The sequence below is a fragment of the Branchiostoma floridae genome, chromosome 4, assembly GCF_000003815.2.
Source record: "Branchiostoma floridae strain S238N-H82 chromosome 4, Bfl_VNyyK, whole genome shotgun sequence".
NCBI classification, from domain to species: domain Eukaryota; kingdom Metazoa; phylum Chordata; class Leptocardii; order Amphioxiformes; family Branchiostomatidae; genus Branchiostoma; species Branchiostoma floridae.
Genome location: NC_049982.1, coordinates 31,064,192 through 31,087,338, shown reverse-complemented (window position 1 = coordinate 31,087,338; position 23,147 = coordinate 31,064,192). Strand labels below are relative to the sequence as shown.

The 23,147-nt window shown below is 42.5% G+C and overlaps 1 protein-coding gene across 1 annotated transcript in view; it reads left to right on the top strand.

Annotated features, from left to right (window-relative positions):
• The window catches only part of LOC118414824 (deleted in malignant brain tumors 1 protein-like), a 36,095-nt gene extending 29,614 nt beyond the window's left edge, over positions 1–6,481 (top strand). Inside the window, exons 9-10 of the mRNA XM_035819086.1 lie at positions 5,745–6,056; positions 6,340–6,481. Coding sequence (XP_035674979.1) covers positions 5,745–6,056; positions 6,340–6,350 — 323 coding nt within the window. The 3' untranslated portion in view covers positions 6,351–6,481. The remainder of the gene's footprint in view (positions 1–5,744; positions 6,057–6,339) is intronic.
• Positions 6,482–23,147: the final 16,666 nt, after the last annotated feature.

Below are 23,147 nucleotides of genomic sequence, written 5' to 3'. Positions count from 1 at the left end.
TATATGTTGAAAAAAATTATTTTAAGATATTTAAGGTTGATAATCCAAGATTTTGGATGGCTAAAATACAGATGACGGCATCTTATGACGTCATTTTGACGTCGTTGCGTCGGCTTTTGACAACAGAATCTTAACACACTTAAATATTGATAAGAAACATTATTATTACCTTTTTTTGTGCAATGTTTAGGTATTATGGGAATTCACCGTTTCGGCCCCAAAAATCAATTAATGACGTCATAATAACGTAATATTACGTCATAATAACATAAAAATGGTAGGAATTTTAAAAATCGACGAGCATAACACCCCCTGCAAATTTGGTGATCGTACAGTAAGCCCTGTTGAAAATACGAAGGGGGAGGGCGAATGAGCCCCCTTCCCAGTCCAGGGAATGCCAAAAAAGCCCAGTCTGAATAGGTTAACCCTTTTTAGACTGAGTGGGCTTTTTTGGCATTCCCTGGCCTGGGGAAGGGGGTCTCGTAGGGCCCTCCTTCGTTATTTCAAAATGGATTTGTACAATCGCCAAATTTGCAGGGGGTGTTATGCTAGTCAACTTTTTAAATTCCTGAAATGTGTATATCATTATGTCGTAATATGACGTCATTAGGTGTTTTTTGGGCTAAAACCGGAAGTCCCATAATACCCAAATATTGCACACAAACATTTAACCATAAAAATTTCTTATCAATATCTAGGTTTTATAAGACTTCTGTTGTCAAAAGAGGACGCAACAACCTCAAAAATGAATCTTGGATTATCAAGCTTAAATGTCTTTAGATATATCTTTTTCAACATATATTTCAACGCTAAAATTCCAGGAAAATAGACTGAAAACGTTCATATGAATGTTTTCTGTAAGAAAATACCAAGTAGTAACGAAATCCGGTGAAAATAAGCTGGTTATACTTTTCATTATGATATTGTCGGCCATCTGGGATTTTGACCAAATACGTCAAAACATTACCGTGATTTATGAATATTCAATTATAAATGTCACACTTGAATAGGTTTAGCAAGAAAGTCATTAAATTCCATTGTTTAAACCAAAATTAGTGATTTTTTTTTAAATATGCCTTTTAGAAACCCGTTGCCACGGCAACAAGGAAATTTATCAACTTACTCTGTTTTTTTGCAAATTAACTCAAACAATATTATAGGAAAAGTCACCAAGTTTTGTTGTTCTAGCACAAGCCGTTTGGGAGCTATACGAGGTCAAAGTTTGAGTTTGAGTTTGAGTTTATTTATTCGCACGTAGAACACAAAAACAGAGAAATGTACATTGGATAAAACAAATACTGTGCGGGAGGAAGGGAGGAAGCCTAACGGCTTATGCGAGCCCTCCTCCTATAACGTATGCAATTCTAATGAAATAATTGAGGTGATAACAATTGATAATAAAACAAGGAAATGTATCAACTAAATTAACACAAAAAAGCCATCAAATAGAGAAGCTAAATAACAAATTATTAAAAGCAGGGAAATATATCAACTAAATAACAACTTAAGCTATCAAATGGAGAAGTTAAGGAAAAAATTATTGGCAACAATTTAAATATTGAAACTATCGTAACACAAATGAAGCTATATAATATAATAGAGAAGCTAAAGTTAACGAATTAAGAAAAAACAAGGATATATCGTAACTAAAGTGACACAAATAAAGCTATTATCAAATGACTAAAACAAGGAAATGTAGCAGCTAAATACCTAATGATTAAAACAACAATTAAATTATTAAAAACAGGGAAATATATCAACTAAATAACAACTTAAGCTATCAAATGGAGAAATTAAGATAAGATGTCAAATGTCAGTGGGAAAGGAAAGTAGGTGATTTTTTAGATTGCGTTTAAAACTAATTATTGATGTTAAACATTTTAGATGGAGGGGGAGATTATTCCAATTAATTATACATTTGTATTTTACACTCATTTGGGCTACTGACGTTCTAACTAGGGGAACATGGAAATGAGCACTTTGTCGAGTTTGGTAATTATGAAAATGAGAATTAAGATTTAGAAGACCATTAAATGTTTCTGGAAGAGAACAGTTTAGGAATTTAAACGTAAATAGCATCAGATGAAGTCTGTTGATATCAAAAATATTCAAAATCTTAAGTTTTGTAAACAAAGGTGCAGAATGTGCATGAAAACTGGCGCCCGTGGCTGAACGAACAAATCTTTTTTGGAGCAATATCAGGGGCTGTAGTGTGGTTTTGTAGGCGCATCCCCAGACTATATTCCCGTAGGTTAGATACGGGTATATTAAACTATTATATATGGTAATAATGGTTTTTTGAGTAAGAATATGTTTAAGTTTTCCAATGATACCGATACTTTTTTAAATCTTTTTACCTAACATAGTTATATGCGATTTCCAGGTCAGTCGATCATCAATGATTATACCTAAGAATTTGGCTTGACTCTCTTGAGACAGGGGCACACTTTTTAAAAAGATTTTGGCACTTTTGTTATAGGTTTTATTTCTATTACAGAAAATTAGATAATATGTCTTCTTAACATTTACTGATAATTTATTTGCCTCAAACCACGACATAACCTTTTTCATTTCTTCGTTAGCAAGTTTTACTAGCGTATCAAAATTCGAGTTTGAAAGAAAAAGATTTGAATCATCTGCAAATAGGATAAAGAATATAATTGAGGATGCTTTTTCGAGATCATTTATATAAATCAGAAAAAGTAGAGGTCCTAATATCGAACCCTGTGGGACACCACATTCTATTATTTTGGGTTGTGATTTATTATCGTTAAGAGCTACGTATTGTTGTCTATTGGATAGATAAGACGAGAACCATTTTATTGCGGAGTCACATATACCGTATCGTTTTAGTTTATTGAGTAGAATGGAATGATTAACCGTATCAAATGCTTTTGATAGATCAAGAAAGATTCCTATTGTGTATTCTGAATTATCTATGGCGGTAGAAATTTTTTCCATTAAGTGTATGAGTGCCAGAGAGGTAGAATAGCCCTTTCGGAAACCATATTGATGTTTATATAGGATGTTATTTTGATTTAAATGTTTCAAAAGACGACTATATACTAGCTTTTCCAAGACTTTAGATATGCAGGGAAGGACAGATATTGGTCGATAGTTGTTAACATTTAGTGGGTCACTGCTTTTAAAAATAGGCGTCACTTTTGCGACTTTTAGTGGGTGGGGAACAATTCCATTTTGCAAGGATAGAGAAAGAATATGTGTTAGAGGGGCAATAACATAGGGTAGTGACAACTTTAGTACTTTAGGGCTAATTTCGTCATGACCAGCAGCTGAGTCTTTTAAGTTTTTGACAATATCTGTAATTTCAGCATCAGTTGGTGGCACAAAAGTTGATAGGTTAGAATTTACTTGTAAAGTGATGTAGCTAAGAGGATCTTGTGTTACTTTTGGGATTTTACTTTCAAGTGTAGGTCCAATATTAATGAAAAAATCATTGAATTCATTACATATTTCATCTTTATTTTCGGTAGTTTTGGTACCAATTTGTATTTTGTTTGGACCAGCTGAGTTGCTTTTGTTACGATTTATAACTTCATTTATCAGGGACCATGTTTGTTTTATGTTGCTGGTAGCTTCATTGAACTTTTTGTGGTAGTAATCCTTCTTTGTAGTTTTTAGGAGATGATTTAACTTATTCCGGTATTTTTTATAGATACTGTGGTTTAAGGGCGTGGGGTTCTTGACATATTTAGTGTAGAGCTTGTTTTTTCTGCGTATTGACTTTAACAATCCACTGCTAAGCCAGGGTTCTTTGCGAGAGTGCTGGGAGATTTTTGTAGTTTTCTTTGGGAAACATTTTTCGTATAACGATCCGTATGTTTCGAGAAACTGATTATATGCTTTCTCTGTGTCTGTTTCGTTTAATACGTCGCTCCATACTATTTCTGATAGGGATTGTGTAAATTTCTGAATGTTAGTTGTGTTAACTTGGCGATAAGATATTATGTCTGCCTGTCTGACTGGCTCGTTTAATTCGGATGTAAGGAATATTGGAAAGTGATCTGATATGTCAGTGATGAGGATGCCAACCTTGATATTGTTGCTACCTGAGTTTGTATAAATGTTGTCTATTAAGGTGGCAGAGTAAGGTGTAATTCTGGTAGGTCTGCATATAAGTGGGTAGAAGCCAGATGAGAACATTTCATTTATATGATCAGTAGTGGGTTGGTTAGTATTGTTTAATAGATTAATATTGAAATCACCAATAATATAACAGGTCGCTCTTTCCCTATTAATATTGTTTATAGATTCCTTTATGCGCTCATTGAATTCTATAATGTCGGTATTTGGTGGGCGATACACACAGCTCAATATTGTTTTTTTCTCCTTCGGGTTACTTGGAATGATCTCAATGGATATGCTCTTTGTGCCTGTGTCATCGATAACAAATTCAAGGTCACCTCGTTCTTGATGATACATGTCGTTTCTAATGTATAGTGACACACCCCCTCCAGATCTATTCTTTCTGCAGTGGTGTACGCTGTTATAACCAGGTATACTATAATTTTCCGCGATATTTTCTGTTAGCCATGTTTCTGTTAATGCAATAACTGTAAAATGATGGTGCAGGGAAGAGATATATTCATTCAGTTCATCAAAATGGCATGGTAGGCTTCGTACATTTAAGTGGAACAAGGATAGAGTGTTACAACAGGGTGTGCTACAAGATTTATTAAAGGATTCAACAGTATGATATTGGGAAGTTGTATTTATAGAAGTGTAAAAGTCATTCAGAAAGTTAGTATCAGGATCCAGTGGGGAGATTTGTGACCCATTATCTAAATTATTCAGGTCACATGGATTAAAAATCAAGGTGCTAGGTTGTGGGGGGTTTGAGTTCATGTTGGGTGGTTAAGGGTTATTTGACATAGCTCAAAACAGTTCAGGAAATTCCGTGTCTTCAGTGTCTGGAGTCGGCTCTAGTGCGCCTGCGATCTGCTCCTCCCTCTCCAGGTGGGTGGATAATAAGTTTGTCAAATTTCAGGTACGCGATGTTTCCACGTTCACGTGCAGCTTTCATTTCCGGGATCAGTTCCTTCCTCTTCTGTCTCACCTTCTCGGAAAAATCCTCGTTCATGTAGATAGTGCTTCCTTTCAGATACTTTGCTCGCTTGATGATTGTGTCCTTGTCCTTGAATCTTAGCAGTTTCGCTACGATTGGGCGCGGTCGTCCTCCGTCCTGAAAACGTCCGTTCCTGTGCGCTCTTTCTATTTCTATCTGTTTTGGATCTGGCTTCAGTTTTTCCTTGAGTAGATCCCTTACTTTCTGCTCACACTGGTCCCAAGTCTCGTCCTTCGTGTCAGCGACTCCGTCAATCAATATATTATTTCTTCGCGATTGATTTTCAAGGTAGTCAACTTTGGTGTCGTTTGCGGTGATGTCTTTCTTGAGTAGGGTTATTTCTGTTTCTATGTCCTCTACCTTTTGTACATGTCGATATAGGTTGAGTTTGTTGTCGTCGATTTCCTTTTGTGAGAAGTGAAGGCTGTCCTTAATCTCTTGAACTTCCCGTATAATGTTGTATAAGTTAGCGCAGGCACTTTTAGCCACCCCCACCCTTCAGTCTGGAGAGGGTTAAACAAAATTAAGTTATGTAGTCCCCAAACGGTTAAAGCTAAAGCCACCAAAATTGTTGACTTTTCCCTAAAATTTCACAAATCCATCACGCTCACAAGGGTTCATAATTTTCCGTGTTGCCATGGCAACGGGTTCATGACAGACATTCTCCGACTCGTGGGTGGAAGTTCGTCCAGCGAGGGCAGGGTTGAAGTGTACCATGACGGACAGTGGGGGACGGTTTGTGACGATGGTTTTCACATGAACAACGCAAACGTGATCTGCCGTCAGCTGGGATACGCAAGTGCTGTGGAGGCCCGACCTGAAGCAGCCTTCGGGGCGGGGGCAGGCCCGATCTGGCTGGACAGCTTGGACTGCAAAGGTTCCGAGACAAACATCGAAGACTGTAGCCACAACGGATGGGGCAAACATAACTGTGAACACGGTGAGGACGCTGGTGTGGTCTGCTCGGACGGTGAGTCAAGATTGTTTTTTTAACGTTGTGTATAAAATGACAAACGTTTGAACGTGTAGAATTCTGCGGCCTTTGCATCACAGTAGATAGAAGGACGCCAAACCAGTTCGATTTCGCTGTATGGATCATTGTTTATGAAAAATGAGCTCTTAGAACTCTTGTTTATATATTGAAAGATGCATATATATGTTAATCTTCCAAGGTACTAATTTAACAATTTGTACCTCTCAAGTAAACCCAACGTTATGTATTGTTTTGTTAAAACGTTTTTGTCCACACACAGATCAACACTAACCGGGAGCGTGTGATGAGAAGAAACCAAAATACATCCGGTTCATCAGCCACACGTGTTTAAGACCCTGGATAATTGCATGTAAAGCTAAGGGCATAACCCGCCGTACGTGCAATTTGTCAGTACGTTTTTTGGGGGGTGGCCACGTCCGCCACGTATTTCTGAAAACGTCCAGGCTGCACAGGGGGGCGAATCCGCAGCCCGATGGCACATAAAGTTTTGCCTGCACGTAAAGTTCTACGGCGTGTCTGAGTGCTCCAAAATCCGTCGGATTCCCTACGAGTCCGTACGAAGGCGGTACTAACCACTTACGGATCCCAAAAGATTGCCCACACCTTGACACGTAGACAGCACGTATTTGCACGTACGGCGGGCTGTGCCCTTAGCTTTAGGTCTCATTCATGTATTACTCTATACGTGGACACTGTAGAAGAATACGGGGCCAAAAAATTAACGGCTGAATGGAAGCGCGTTTTTAGCGGTTAGAAATTTCCCTTTTAGCCAGCTGACCTGATTTTAAAAGCAACTGTGCGCTAGGTCGGAGGTACACAGTCCTGAGTGCTGCAGTTGTAATCTAACAGCGAAAATTAACACTTGCGGGGATTGACTAATTATTGTAGTTTGTAATTGCTATAAACAAAGAACGTATGGTTACTGGTCATAGGAAATTTTCCCCATGATATAGGGTAAATGTGCTCAACATAGAATGAATATATGGTAACATGTCTTGCAGCTTCATTATGAACGTGAAACACGTATTATAGCATAGCCGTCTATGGAAAGAAAAAAAGAATGTGACTTTATTTCACGATGTCTAATGTCCGTAAATAGTTTCATCAAGTTTGTAAGTAACTGAGTAAAGAGAAATTTTCTAGAACCGTTGCTTTTATTTCTATCGACGTTTCGGTGACGGTCTGTGGTCTTTCTCATGGCTGTTTTGACTGGTTCACATTGTACTGCAGCTATAGGTGTCGCTGTTTGCAGATGCAGTCCCAAACGTAAAGTATTTTCATACAAACCGTGCACATTGATAGCAGCAGTGCAATGGAAATTTGGCAGACTTGCTCTGAGGAAGTTGACAGTCATCGACGCATGAAGCTGACAAAGGTTGTGCAAAAAGAGTCTTTTATTAATGATGTTCAGAAGTTCTGTATAATTCTACTCATAACATCAATTCCCATGTGCAAATGATAATTATGTACAATACGAAGGTAATGATGATAAATCTATATATAATCAATTTCTTTCTAGATCATAGTGATTGAGTCATTTCTTATGCATGTCACGATTATACAAGAAAAATTAAAGACTTGTAGTAAATGGAACATTATACTTCGGTTCGTTGTTTTCATTATGGTAGTAAGGATGAATAAGTTCAAGAAGTATGCATCATGAAATGTTCTTCAATATTAGTATTGTCAAATAAAGATTTTATCGCAAATGGTTTCTTGAGTACAAGTTCGTCATTTGGAATTGTCGCGTTTGACTTTTTTATCATTATTTTCTTTTAATTTCTGTTTTTAACTATACTTATTCAGTGTGCCCGTCTTAGTGACATGGCCAGAAATTTGAAATGACAGCAAGATTTTAATTCTTATCTTGTTAGGTATAGGTTTAAAAAATTCCCTAATTGGCTGAAAATTGAGAGAGAATGAAAAAAAAATTCTTGGCACAAAATATATCTATACTTGGTCAAATTACAGTAAACTACATGCTTGACAAATCTGCACAGTTTTTCACTGTGCCACTGAACTAGAGGCCTAGAGTTGTGCAAACATGTACAATAAAACTCATGGCCATTGAAATTGAACATTATTAAATAAGCATCTCACTTACATAGTTTTTGCGAAAATCCTGCATCACTTCTTTGCTAAGATATAAAACTTTAATCTGCACTTTTAACTTTTGAGTCTTTGTCTTGACATCTATAAATAAAAGTCATTTTGCAAAGTGGATTTATCTGAAATTTGGCATGTCCATAATATGCAGTTTGTTATCTTTGTAATATTTCTATAGAAAATTAAGCCGTATAACGTAGGAAAGTTAGTGCAAAACACAATCCTCCTGCTTTTTTGCCAAAAAATTGTCGTTATTTTCTAGGAGCCTTAGGCATATTACCCATAATGCATTTCACTGTGCGCGACCATGGACGACATCGACTTCCAAAAACATTTGACCCATTGGTGAGGTCACCCGCGTATAAAGTCACGTGTCCAGAAGGATTGGGTCATCTAGCTAAAGAGGAGTGACCTATTCAGGATATGTCTATTTTATAGTCAATTATGTTTTACTTTAAAAACTGTAATCTTCTAACAATTCTTTCAAGAAGCAAGTCCCATTCGGGCATGATCAAAGTCTCGTAAATTTCAATGTGATTGGTTATATTGGTCCAGTTTCTTCATGCCCACCGGAACCTCTGCCTGGAGAAAAAGTTTGGCTGCTTACCGCCCAAAGCAACCGGTGTTTTAGAAACTGACCACGATTCGTTGTGCCCACATGGATAGGACAGAAGATAAGTTTCCATAATTATAATAGCCGGATTTATGCTATTTATGCTAAGAGCGTTAAATTGCTGTGGAATCTGTTTGAAGTTAGCCGCTTTTAATACCCATTTGGTCATAAGGTCATTTCCTTTACGGGGGTTAATCGTGCAAAACTGAAGCCTTCTCGGAAATCGGCTTCTTTTTCAGGATATACATTCTCGGAAACCGGCTTTTTTTCAGGATATACTATCCTTTACTAGCATCTGGATACGCAAAGAAAATCTTTATTTTGTCTTCCTTTGAAAATTACTATCATAGTTTCGTTAAATATAAAAGAATGCAACAAACATGACGAACCAAAGTAACGTAGAAATAGACGATTTACAATATTGCAAGTACCCATATATTCACGTGTCCTTTATTTTGGACTCAATCATCTGCATTTGAACTGTGAACTTGGTGTGGCTACTTTTACTAAACTAGTGGGGCAATTTTCCGACTGTTCCACCATGTTACATATACATATCATCCCACAACGTCGGTAGGGCAAAAAGGAAACGGACGGCATCGCAGAGACTAAGTGACAAGTAGAGGGTACGCACGAACGTGTCAACTTTTAACTTCTCTTACATTGAAGTTCTGGAACTATTTTCTGGTAGATTAATATATTGAATTTGCTATATATCGATGATTTTTGTTCCCCTCGGTGAATGTTTTTTGAAGAACGATGAAGGTAACAGCCTGCCAAGTAGCCACCGTGGTGGTGCTTGCGATGATGTTGACTGCTCGGGGACAGGAGCCAGAGGCAGAGCCAGAGGCGCCGCCCGCAGCTCCGGCTGCTCACGGGGGTAACTTGGAGGAGGGAATGGCCGAATTGGATAACTTTCTATCGGGATTTTTCGGGCTTCTGGCCGGCCTGGGTGGAGTGCAGCCGGGTGGACCAGACGAAGGTAAGTGGAGTTAAAATTCTTCAGTCGATCTAGATGGCTCTATTTTTTTTTTGCTTATTTGCTTTAAGACACACTAGGACACTGTTAGTCCATCGGCCAGGGCGCCAAATTTTATCTATCCGTACCTTCCGGGGAAACAAATTTTGCTTTTTTTTTTGGTTTTGTATAGTAGAATTTCTGTGGTATATATTTTGGTACAGTCAAACCTGTATATGCGACCACTTGGCCATTGCGGTCTCTTTTTGTCGGGCCCTTGGATTTTTCCCATCGACCTTAGTATCTTAAAATAGTCTATAGCGGCCACCTGTCCAACGCGGCTACGGCCACGCGATTTACGGCCCCGTATATACAGAAACACTGCCTATTGTGACAATACAGCGGCCGTATGTCACCCTGCGCCATGTTTGAAATCGTAGTTTGCGAGGATTTGGAGTTCCGACAGGGTCATTTGGGCGGTAACGGAAGGTACGCGTGCCTTGAACGTTAAAGTGCAAGTCTTTTTAGGTGAACTTACCAACACTGCGCATGGAAATATCAATCATTTTGGGTAAATTTTACTTTGGCAGGGTCAGTCGGATTTTGAGACGATCTAGACAATTTTACTTGATGAGAAAGATTAGTGGGTACTGAAATCATGTATAACTTATTCCTCGTGGTCAATTGCTCAACATTTTCTCTATAGTGGCCACATCTCTCCAGTTCCTTGAGAGGCCGCTATAGACAGGTTTGACTGTATATGTTAGCTCTATACCGGCTATCATCCCTCAAACCTATCACCCTCTAAATGATCCGGGATTTAAACAAGGGGAAGCTGGAGGGGAAAAAATCAAACATCAATATTTTTAAATGAAAATTTACAGGACAGTAGAACCTGCAAAGAGGATCATGAAAATATCAATTGATTTCCATATCAATATTAAATACAAAATTATGGCCACCTTTAGTCTAATTTTTTGTGATTTTCTCGTCAAAATGTATTCGCTATTTTCCAATATCGTGCATTTATTCACATTACCTCTGGGTCCTTGCAAGTTGGTCTAGACTTACAGTGCGTATCATGCGCTAAATATCAAACTTTAAATGATAAAAATCCGTCATCTGGAGATATTAATGTGTGAAGGATGAAACATGTGTCAGCTTGTAGTGACAATATCGTTGCTAAAGCCGTTACTAAGGCTGTTGATAAGGAGGTTTCAGACCGTACTCCACAACTGATACACCGAACTAATTTTTTTAGGAATGTTTTGGTCTTGTTGCCTTAGTAGAACATGTTTAATGTTTAACAGATGCCGGCCTGGGTGGCGTGGAGCCGGGCGGACCAGGCGCAGGTAAGTGGACTCAAAACACAGTAGTACACTGTTAGTCCATGGGACATGCCCCCAAATGTCACATATCGGGGTGGCATATTTAAACTCTAAATGATCGAAATACGTCAATGAAATCTGGAGATATGTATGTGTTAAGGATGACACATTAATAAAACGTCACGTATATAGCTCTCCTGGCAACAACACGATTGGTGCAGTCTGTACCAAATTTGCCCCAGGGGGGGGGGGGGGGGGTTGAAACATGTCAGAGACACTATAAAGGGCAAACGTCAGTGTTTTTTAAAAGCACTTGTTTCATCTTATTTGCTTCAAGATACACTTGGGCACGTTTGGTTAGTCTATGGGACAGGTACCCAAAATATATTTGTACTGTCCGGGGTGGCAAATTCTCCTCGTCACTTTTTATAGTATACTGTGGCATATATTTTGACGTGATAGCCATTCTGGTATGGTAGCTTTGATACCGGCTACCAGCCTTCAAACCTATCACCATCAAAATAAGCCCAAAAAATTATGACTTTAACAACAAAAAAATTAAACATCAATATTCTTCAATGAAAATTTACAGACTAGTAGAACCTGCTTATAGGATCGGAAAATAGCAATTTATTACAAGGTTCAATACAAAATTATGGCAACCTAAAATCGGATTTTTTGTGAGATTTTCTCGTCAAAATTAGTTCGTTATATTCCAATATCGTGAATTTTTTCACACTACCTATGGCGCTATGTCTAATGATCTAGACTTACCTTCCGTTTCATGCGCTGTATATGAAACTTTAAATGATCGAAATCCGTCATTTAAGTCTGGAGATATGAACGTGTGAAGGATGACAGATCTGTCAGCTTGTAGTGACAATATCGTTGCTTAAGTCGTTACTAAGGCTGTTGCTAAGGAGGTTTCAGATCGTACTCCACAAGCAAAACTGATACACAAAACTAACTTTTATGTAGTATTTGGTCTAGTTGCCTCAGTAGAAGTATTAGGAATAGTATTGACATGTTAAACGTTTAACAGATGCCGGCCTGGGAGGCGCGGAGCCGGGTGGACCAGGCGCAGGTCAGTGTACTTTAAATTTCTCAGTCGATCTAGATTTTTCCTAGTATTTTTTTTCATCTTATTTGCTTTAAGAAACACTAGGACACTATTAGTTCATGGGCCAGGACCACAAATTTAACACATTGGTACCCTCATTGGTGGCAAATTATCCTTGTCATTTTTTATAAAAGGTTGCATTTTGATGTGATAGCCATAGTGTTGACATGTTTAACGTTTAACAGATGCCAACCTGGGTGGTGTGGAGCAGGGCGGACCAGGCGCAGGTCAGTAGACTTAGAATTCTTCATAAACAACTTGATGTGATATGACCACAAAATTTGTGGAATATGATATAGATATTTCAATATTTAACCATATTCATTTTGACGCTATTTTGACGTAATTTGACGTATTTGTGACGTCATCATTTTAATTGCTTTGCCTGGAGCCACGAAAAAGGGGTATTCCCAGAAAATTCAAGGTATGCCACAAAAAGTAACACCAATTGGAGACGACTTGTGTTGCCAATAGCAACATTAATGACGTCGAAATGACGTCATAAAATAATGTCATGCATATTTAAGTCACCAGTTGGGCTCGACCATCTTGAATTTTCAAAAAGTACATTTTTGCGACAAATAATCGCAAAAGACAATTGAAATAGACTAAAAACTTTCATATAAACGTTTTTGATAAACAAAGGCCAGGTATTTGCAAATTCTAGGGATAATAAGCTAGATATTCTTGATCTGGTCATTTGGTCCACCATGTTGAATTTTGGCCGATGATATAATCAAATTAGCATAATTTATGCATATTTAATTATAAAAGATGTTCTTGATAACATAAGGCTTTATTTATGTTAAACATAGCAGCAATATAGCAAATAAATGAGAAAAATACATTGGTTAGGACAGAAATGAGTGATTTTCGTCAAAAATGCCTGTCAATAAGTTTCAGAAATATTCTTTTTTTCGTGCAACCATGGCAACACGAAAAAAAGAATATTTCTGAAACTTTGCGAAATAGTTGTCAGTTATATTTTAGTAAAAGTCACTAAATTTGGTGGCTGTATACGTAGCATAAGCCGTTATGAGACATGAAATTTGGCACAGGCCACAAAAGCCCCCTCACCGGTCTAAATAGGGTTAACCTATTTCCTGTCGTGGTACTATGTTAGCAACAAAATACGAACCTAATTTTATCAGAGCCTGGAACTTTATGATATAATTTGTACTTACCAATGGACAGTCTCTCTTAAATGCATCATTTCCATTCAATGTCGTCTTATTTTAGACATCCGACTCGTGGGTGGAAGTTTCTCCAACAAGGGCAGGGTTGAAGTGTACCATGACGGACAGTGGGGGACCGTCTGTGATGACGGTTTTTACATGAACGAAGCCAACGTGATCTGCCGTCAGCTGGGATACGAAAGAGCTGTGAATGCCTTATCTCAAGCAGCCTTCGGGGAGGGGTCAGGGCCAATCTGGCTGAACGATTTGGACTGCGAGGGTTCCGAGACAAACATCGAACAGTGCAGCCACAGCGGATGGGGCCTACGTCACTGTAGACACAGTGAGGACGCTGGTGTGGTTTGCACGGAAAGTGAGTCAATATTTTTTTTCTTTCACTGATATATGAAATGGTAAACGTTTGAACGTGTCGACTTTTGTGGCCCTTGCGTAAAATGGTGTTAGTTTATACTATGGGTGGATTTCACTGTATTTGCCCCTGACGAGACAACGTGATGTCACTGGTCATCTTTGATGTCGACGGACGAACAAGAGAGAAGATGGGTACCGGCTCGTTGTTTAGGTTCCGGTTCGGAATTTCAAGTGACCAGATGACCAAATAGTCCGTAAGAATAAGACGCAAATCAGAGGTTGTCTCCATAGTTTTGGCTCTAGATTTTTCGGCTATCGCTTTAGAAGTCTACAATCTTTTTTACTTCTCCAAATGCTTGTTGTTCGTAGCGTTTTATGGTGTCGGAGATTTGATCGTGCGGCGAACACTTCCTGGTATTAGTGCGCGCGATAGCGGTAAAGCGTTTCGTCGCCTGATTACCCAGATCGTGCGTTCTATGTGCGTTTTGGGTGTTTTAGCGCCATCGGAGCTCGCGGAAAACGTCTCGGATAACTTTTTTTCTTTTTTACTCAGTATACAGAAGAAGTCTTGACCTTCATTGCCATATCAGTCACTATCCCAGGAAAACTCATTTTTACCGTGTAGCGGACTGTAAAAAATGGCCCCAAATTAGCAATTTATGGATGAAAAGCTTATATTTTTGATGTTTTTTACCAAAAATAACATTTCTACAGAAAATGTCAAATGAGTCTGTCGGTCAGCGACAACACACACTTTTCTATCGGAAACATTGAATTATCCGAAAAACGATGTTTTGAGAAGCGCTAGTGCTTTTCTCAGAGACAGTCAAATCGGCCCCAAATCCTAAAAAAAACTCCGAACCGGAACCTTTAGGCTCATTTTGAAACATGTACCTTAAATACACATTGTATGTCATTTAGTCCCCGAACGTTTTTATCCCATCTCGTATAGACCGGGCTTTTTGGGGACCCTATGGGGCAGAAACAGTGTCAAAAATACAATATATACATTTTGGAATAGAATACATATGAAATTTAGAATTCAATATGTATTGTTGAAAATCGCATATATGTTTTGAAAAAAGAATACTATTATTGAGCAGACAATGCACCTGTGGTGCTATGAATTTAAAAAGTTGATACTGCTTTCAAATCTTGTAATGTATACGATTTCTAAAAGTGCTATCTCGTTTCTCAACCAGTATGTCGTTTGTAAAACGGTATATCAATTCCTTTGTAACTCAGGAAATGACGTCATTCGATTTCATTGTAACTCCGGATATGACGCTATGGTATAGCTGCCCTGTGAAAAAACCCCATTGCCGGCATTTTTCTGTTAAGTTGTGTGCGTTCTTGGCAAATAACGCCGAATTAAATACAGGCCACGGGTAGTCAGTGCTGCTATGGACGCTTGAACTCGATATCGGCCGGTTAGGGTTGGTAATGACCGTAATTTTGTCGATTATCGCTGGGGGAGGGAGGGAGGTGACCCAGCCACTCGGAGCGAAACAGTCGTGTTTGTTGGTGAATTGTGCGCATCTTTGGCGAAATACACCAATAGTAATGCGTGTCAGGAGTAGATAGTTTCCATGTACACCCTTGGATTTGATATCGACCAGTTTATTCGTAACTTACTGTTCATTTTACCGAGAACTTGTCACCGAATGAGATGGCGGCGCACTCAGGTCACTGTTCAGCAGGAGGAGGTCAAAGATCAACTTCTGTGCCTGATTACCCCATGTCGCCATACTGTGCCTGATGACCTCTATCATGATTCTGTGTCCTGATTACAGTATACTGCTATTTTTCACGGTGTTTACCGGGCGCTGCATACGATAAGAATGGGAGTGGGCTGGAATAGGAGGCAAATAGTTTCTATACGTTTCGAACTCTTTCGGACTACAAGAATATATTTAACGTTACAGTCAGATTTGATATATTCTGACAGTACTACTACTATGCCTTATCTATTAACAATAAAGGTCTTCATTCATTAACGGCCGGCCGGCCCTAACTGCTCACATCGGCATGTAACGGGTATGTTTTGCCGTGTTTTTCTGGATCAGCAGATACTGTATAATATTAGTGTAAATTGTAGAATTCCGCTGGGTGAAACCCTACCAAAAAGTGAAGGAAAAAGTGGGAGAGGGTAGAAAAGCAACTGTGCGCAACTTCAAGGAAAGCCCCCGGAAAGCATTATTGCCAACTTTGATGTGTACTTGAGATTTACTGTTCACATACTTGCATTGAATACATTTGTATAGTTGTGGGTTATTTTCTGAGGTCTGAGTATATGTGGCATGCAGTTAGAGGCCCTATAATTGTTGACTACAAGCCCAAAACGCCAAGGCGCCTTTGTTATCGTTTTCATTTTTTTATTCGAAAAAAAAATTGTGAGAAAGTACATTACATTAAGTTAATGCAAGCCACAGTTTACATCAGTAGCAATTTTCAATTGAAAAGGTATCGGGGTTTGGTGGCAGGGCAAGCGGGTCTCCCAGCAGTCTCGACCGTTGCCACTGCCGATTCTATCGCTGGCGTGCGGTGCGAACATGTCTTTGAAAGTGGCCACAAAACCGCCGAAACCTGAGCGCAGAATTCCCAGAAACATTTGATCATATGACCGTTGCTTCGTTTCAACACTCGACCCTTCCCGTCAGGAATATCCCCGCGACCGATGTGTCCACCAAACGGGCGGGGGGCCAGGTCTCTGATCACCGAGTCCGCATAGCGAAATCGCACGCTGATTTCGGACGCCATCGGCAGGCCGTCATCGCCCGCAGGAGCGAAGGGACACCTGCCTTCAAAGCTGGTTGTCGACCTATGGCTGCCCACGCGGGGAGTGGCAACCTGGTCGACGGGGTAGCAAAACGACTGGCGGGAGAGTGTGCGACTGCTCGCCGTCGTTTCCCGATCGAACTACTGTAGTCAACAACCACTCTCTTAGGGTACGCTGTGTAACGACATGGTCAGAAAAATGTATGGGAACATTTTTTCTTGAAACGACCATAACTCATCACCTCTACAGGTCGCCAAAACTCGGGCCAGTTGTCGCCCGATACCCCGTCCACCCGATCGCCAGCAACCATCGGGTCCGCTGCCCGACTCCAAACGTGCCTTGCAGGGTTGCCTTGTTGGGCCGCCGCTTCCTCCGAGGCATGCGGAGTTGGTCGGAACCTGCGCGGCGGCACCAAACAAGGCGTGAATGAAAGTCCTGCACACTCCCTGTCCCACTCATCCTGGATGTGTGGGACCTGTGAACGAACAGTGGGTTGGGATGACAGAGGCCTGGCCTGCGACACCTGCGGACAATGGTACCACGCCCACTGCCAGAGTATGGACACAGCACATTTCCAGTATCATGAAAACCTTTGAGAAAACTTCTCCTGGCACTGTGCTATCTGTGGGAACCCGAACAGTAAGACAATTTTTGATCTACATAGTGTAGAACAAGAACCACCGTCAGGGATGTCACTCTCAGATGTTTCCACACATTCTTGTTCAACTCCCACTGAGCTTCAAATGAAACGTCCCCTTCACTCATCTACCCCAACAAGAGTAAGTCAACAGGACAAAAGAAAGGCAAGGCCCCTCCGAGCAGTGAATATAAACCTGCAGTCATCACCTGGCAAGAAAGCTGACATTCTGAACTTGATTGATAGTGTAAGACCAGACATTATCATTGCTACAGAGACCTGGTTAGATGCTTCTGTGAATAACTCTGAGATTCTCCCAGATACATTCAGGACGTATCGTCGGGACCGTAACAAAAACGGTGGGGGTGTGCTCGTGGCAGTGCGCACAACGCTCGAAAGCCGTGATGTACCGGAGCTCCAGGTGGAAGGCTGTGAGGTCATCTGGGTCAGAGTGAAGCTTCAAGGCCGCAAGTCCCTGTATGTTTGCGCCTACTGTAGGCCTAATGTATCAGATGGAGCCAGCTTGGTGGGTTTTGATACCTCGGTCGGCAAAGCAGCACAAATTCCCAATGCCCATCTGTTGATTGGAGGTGACATGAACTTACCCAGCTGGGATTGGTCAACGATGCAGTTGAAGCCGAACCCCCGGTACCCTGGGCTGCACAACATATTCATCGACACACTTGGCGATCATGGCTTGGAGCAACTGGTGGACGTGCCTACGAGAGGAGAGAACACATTGGACTTGATCATCACAAACAACCCTCAGTTGATCCCACGTCTAGAGGTCCTCCCGGGACTCTCTGACCACGATGCAGTTTTCTGTGAAATCATCGTTCACCCCCAGAAAAGGAAACAGGCTCCAAGACTACTTCCCCTCTACAACAAGGCAGATTGGGAAGGCATAAGGAAGTCCATGTCTGACCTAGCTGACAGGATGGAGATCATGAAAGATGCTGCAACGACAGAAGAGTTGTGGTCTAATTTCAAAGACACTCTTCATGCGGCCGTGAAAGAGTTCATCCCGCACAAGCAGGTCCGGACGAAGGAAAACAAGCCCTGGATAACAAGCCTTACGTCGACTCATCAAGAAAAGAGATCGCGTCTTCAAGAAGATGCGTAAGAAAGGAACACAAGTCGCTAAGGACCAGTATAAGAAACTCCGCAGAGAAGTACAACGGCAGCTGCGGAGAGCTTACTGGTCCTACCTTGACAGTATCTTTGTAGAAGACGACTCCAAGCAAGCAGTCATGAACAAGAAGTTTTGGGCATACATCAAACACCAGAAATCATCGAATGCCGGCATCGCTGCCCTCAAGGATGGAGGCCGCCTTATAACGGACCCCAAGGGCCAAGCTAATATCCTGAATAGACAGTTTAAGTCAGTGTTTGGTGACGGCAAAACCTACTCCACAGAAGAATTCCAGGAGAAGTGCAACATGCCACCCAGTGACTATCCTATCCTTGACAAGGTCAATATCTCGGTTCAAGGTGTTAAGAAATTGCCAGCAAACCTTAACCCTAGTAAAGCACCTGGGCCTGACAATATTTCTCCACGCGTCCTCAAGGAACTAGCAACTGAGATTGCAGCACCCCTCACCATCATCTTCCAGTCATCAGTCAGTAGTGGTAGTCTACCTAGGGACTGGAAAACTGCCCACGTCACTCCAGTGTTTAAGAAAGGTGAACAGTACAACGCAAGTAACTACCGCCCAGTCTCGCTGACAAGCGTGTGCTGTAAAGTGCTGGAGCACATCTTAACCAGCACTATGATGGATCACCTAGAACACCACGGTATCCTCTGCAACCAGCAACACGGCTTTAGAAGAGGAAGGTCCTGTGAAACCCAACTCTTGGAGTTTACTGAAGAACTGTTTGAGAACATGGCAAGTGGACGGCAGACAGACATCCTTGTGATGGATTTCGCCAAAGCCTTTGATAAGGTTAACCACAGTCTCTTGCAACACAAACTCCACCACTACGGCATCCGAGGTGAGATCAGTACTTGGATTACAGCTTTCCTCGCTGATAGAACTCAAGCAGTGGTCGTTAACGGTGAGTGCTCGGACTTTGTCAGTGTGGAATCCGGCGTTCCACAGGGCTCTGTTTTGGGCCCCTCATTATTCCTGATCTACATCAATGACCTACCATCCACCCTGAACTCACCATCGCGCCTGTTTGCTGACGACACGGCAGCTTACAAGGCCATCACTTCCCCTAAAGATCAGGATCTCTTACAATTACAAGAAGACCTTGAGCGGCTCGCCGAATGGGAAAAGATGTGGGACATGACTTTTCATCCTGAGAAGTGTCAGACGCTACGTGTAACGCGGAACAGGACTGTCATCCAGCATGACTACCGACTTCACGGTCACACCTTAGCAACGGTTCCCAGTGTCAAGTACCTAGGCGTTACCTTCACAAAAGACCTTACGTGGAAAGTACACATTAACAACCTGTGCAACAAAGCCAACAAGACCTTGGGCTTCTTAAAGAGAAATCTAAAAATCAATTCTAGGCGCATCAAGGAGTTGGCGTACAAAACGTTTGTACGCCCCATACTTGAATACGCAGCAACGGTATGGGACCCCTACACCCAACAGGATACTGACAGATTAGAAGCAGTACAGCGAAGAGCGGCACGTTTTGTGATGCGGCGGTACCGCCGCACCTCCAGCCCAACTACAATGTTAGAAGATCTGCAATGGAACAGCCTACAGGCCAGAAGGAAGTCTGCCCGCCTAACCATGCTTTACAAAATAAAACATAACATTGTCCACACAGAAGGGTTGAGAGGAAAACTACAACCCGCCCCAACCCGAGCGAGACGTTCTCATGACAGGCAGTTGGTTCGACCTGTCTGTAAGACATTGTACCGTAAGGCCTCTTTCTTGCCGCGCACTATAAGTGATTGGAACCTGCTACCACAAGTGGCTGTCGAAGCCTCTACCATTGACACGTTTGTGTCAATGGTCTCCGAGCGTATGTGACAACCTAAAACCTTGGCTGGTGGCCTCGACCCTTGACCACCCATAAGCGACAGAATAATCAACGAGATGATTGTGGTCGCTTCAACCGGAAGAACCCAATCCTGCCTCCCGGTGCCGAGCCCGTTTGGCCCGGGAAGAGGGCCAAATTCACTCAGTGACCCCATCTTTCCTCGACGCCGCTGTCTTGCTTGTGCCACCGGCTGCAGCAGCCCCTTTAGGACTCACAAGCGATCGACCAACGTCCATGACGGATCGTCCTGCTCGGACATACACACCCTCACCCGGGTCCCATCGCGCACGCTCTAGAGTGACCTCACCGACGGATCGGTCGACATCGGCCGGTGGTGGGCTCGCGCCGTAGAGACGGTGGAGATCCCACGTCGGACCGACGGAAGACCCAACGAAGGACAACACCCAATGACTCGCGCACACGTTAGACTCTTACGTGTTTCAAGACGGGACGGTATGGGCGACCGGACCTCGCAGCAGAACCCGGGTGTCCTGTGTGGCAAGACCGTTGCCGCCGACGCGCTGGCCGTTGCGACGTGCCGGCCGTTGAGACGCGCTGGCCGTTGCGGTGCGCTCTGGGAACAGTTCGCCGCAGGGACAACACCGCACAACACGTACGTGTCCGGGCCCGGCTCCTGCATCACGAGCGATAATCAGAGGCTATCATCAAACCGGTCACGGCGCAGCGGGCCCGCACCCGTACCGCTCGACGCTGGCCAATAGGTCTTCCGATCCATTTTAGGCCGGGCAGACCTTACACGCCCACTAGATGTTTCGTGTAAGACATCACGAAATCGCCGGCGAGCGCAGCCAGGGGTGCGGGGGACCTGTAGGGGTCCATGCCCAAACGGGCCGTCCATGTCTACGCTGCTGTAGCGTTCATGTAAGCCATCACGACATCGCCGGCAAATGCAGCCAGGGGTGCGGGACAATTTCGGGCCCTATGCCCGAACGCGCTATCCTCGTAATAGCTAAAGTATCACGAAATTGATGGCAAACAGCGCGTAATAACTTGGCACAGTCTTCCTGTAAGCCAGTCATAAAATCGCCGGGAGACGCAGGCGTGCGCACGACGTATCAGGCGACCCACGCCTGCTTGTCTCCTCTACGGGCCGTGGTAGCTTGCGGTACGCTGTGGTAGGGTGTGGTTCTGCCGCAAAACAGTATAAAGACGGGCTACGGCAAACGCGACACTCCCGTACGGGGCATGGTAGCTAGTGGTCCGCTGTGATAGTGTGGTAATGCGGCAAAACAGGTTTGAGACGGGCTACGGCAAACGCAACACTCCCGTACGGAGCGTGGTAGATAGTGGTCCGCTGTGGTATTAAAGGTGTGGTTCCGCGGTAAAACAGGTTTGACACGGGCTACGGCAAACGCAACACTCCTGTACGGAGCGTGGTAGGTAGTGGTCCGCTGTGGTAAGGTGTGGTAACGCGGTAAAACAGGAAAGAGACGGGCTACGGCAAACGCAACACCCCTGTACGGGACGTGGTAGGTAGTGGTCCGCGCTGTGGTAAGGTGTACATGTGGTAACGCGGTAAAACAGGAAAGAGACTGGCTACGGCAAACGCAACACCCCTGTACGGGGCGTGGTAGATAGTGGTCCGCTGTGGTAAGGTGTGGTAACGCGGTAAAAGCGGAATATCGCGGCGAAGACTAGTTTTATTCGGACCTGTAGCGCTCTATTCTCGCTCGTCTCAACTTCTCCATCCCTGTTAGAGATCTAGAGCGCACGTTGGGGGATTGAATTTCTGCTATATTTTCGTGGTAGCCTGGTAACCATATTATCGGGAGCCTGTTTCTACCTTCACGGTGATGAGGGCGGGCCCGTCCGTCCAGCTGATTAGCGCGCGCCGGGGTAGTTTTCTACGGGCTTGGATTCAGTTACCATGCTTCCTGTAGCGGAAACTCTAAAGGCCGGCTTAAAACATCCAGCGGTGAAATCTTGAAAGGGCAGACAGAAACAAGTCGATCTGGCACACGTGAACGCTCACGCCAAATCCCCCAGATCTTTAACGGGGGGAATAGTTTTCAATATATAGATATAGTGTGCTGTTCTTTGATTTTTCCTGCATCCTGTTTGATTTGGTTTTATTATTTCATTTTCTCCCAGAAAAGTTGACAATCTTTTGTTTAGGATCGAACTAAATAACTTTTCCAGACACTGAGACAGATAGAAATTGCAATATCCTGATGATTAATTTGGTCATCTATTCTTCCTGATTCATGGTTATTTGCGTATTGGGACAATGTCCTAGAGTCTGCTAGTAGCTTCTAAACCAGTCTTGGGGAAATATTCTTTTACGCTTTTTAATAAACATTCTTGTACCCTCTAGTACGCTATTAGAAAGTTGACAAGACAGCAGCCTTGGTGATCAAAGGACATTGCACAAGCTTTCCGCTGAAGTAAGATACATTAAAATCGATGCAGAAACAACGCAAATCTTATCAACGGAAGTTAATATTACATTTGTGCCGAGTTTATGTATGACTTCTTTGACCATCTACCGGCTTCCGACCCGTCATGACCCTACCGGCCTACAACTCGACCCGGTCGAACTCACAGCCGTGTGGTTATTGACGGAAAAACAACATGTGCGCATGAGAGATGTCGTCAAGGCCCCCTTTCCACTTGACGGCGCTCTCACCGCGCTCTCGCTGCGATGGAAAATTGGCCACAGCGCGGTGAAAGCGCCGCGACGCCGGAAAAAATCTTCTCTAGTGGAATCTCTTCGGCGACCTCAGCGCGCTCTCACCGCGACAAAAAACTCAAAAAGAAAAAAAACCCTCAAATGTCAGCATCTTTTATGAGCTACCAAAGTCTCGAAAGATTACTCAACGAATTTCAGAGATAAAGAAATAATCTTTTGACGTATGGTGTGTTCTGGTATCTTTGAAGTCATCCTTTTACGTCTTACATAATATTCAAAGTATAAAGCCAAGGCTGTAAACAAATCCAATTTTGGTCACTGTACAGTTA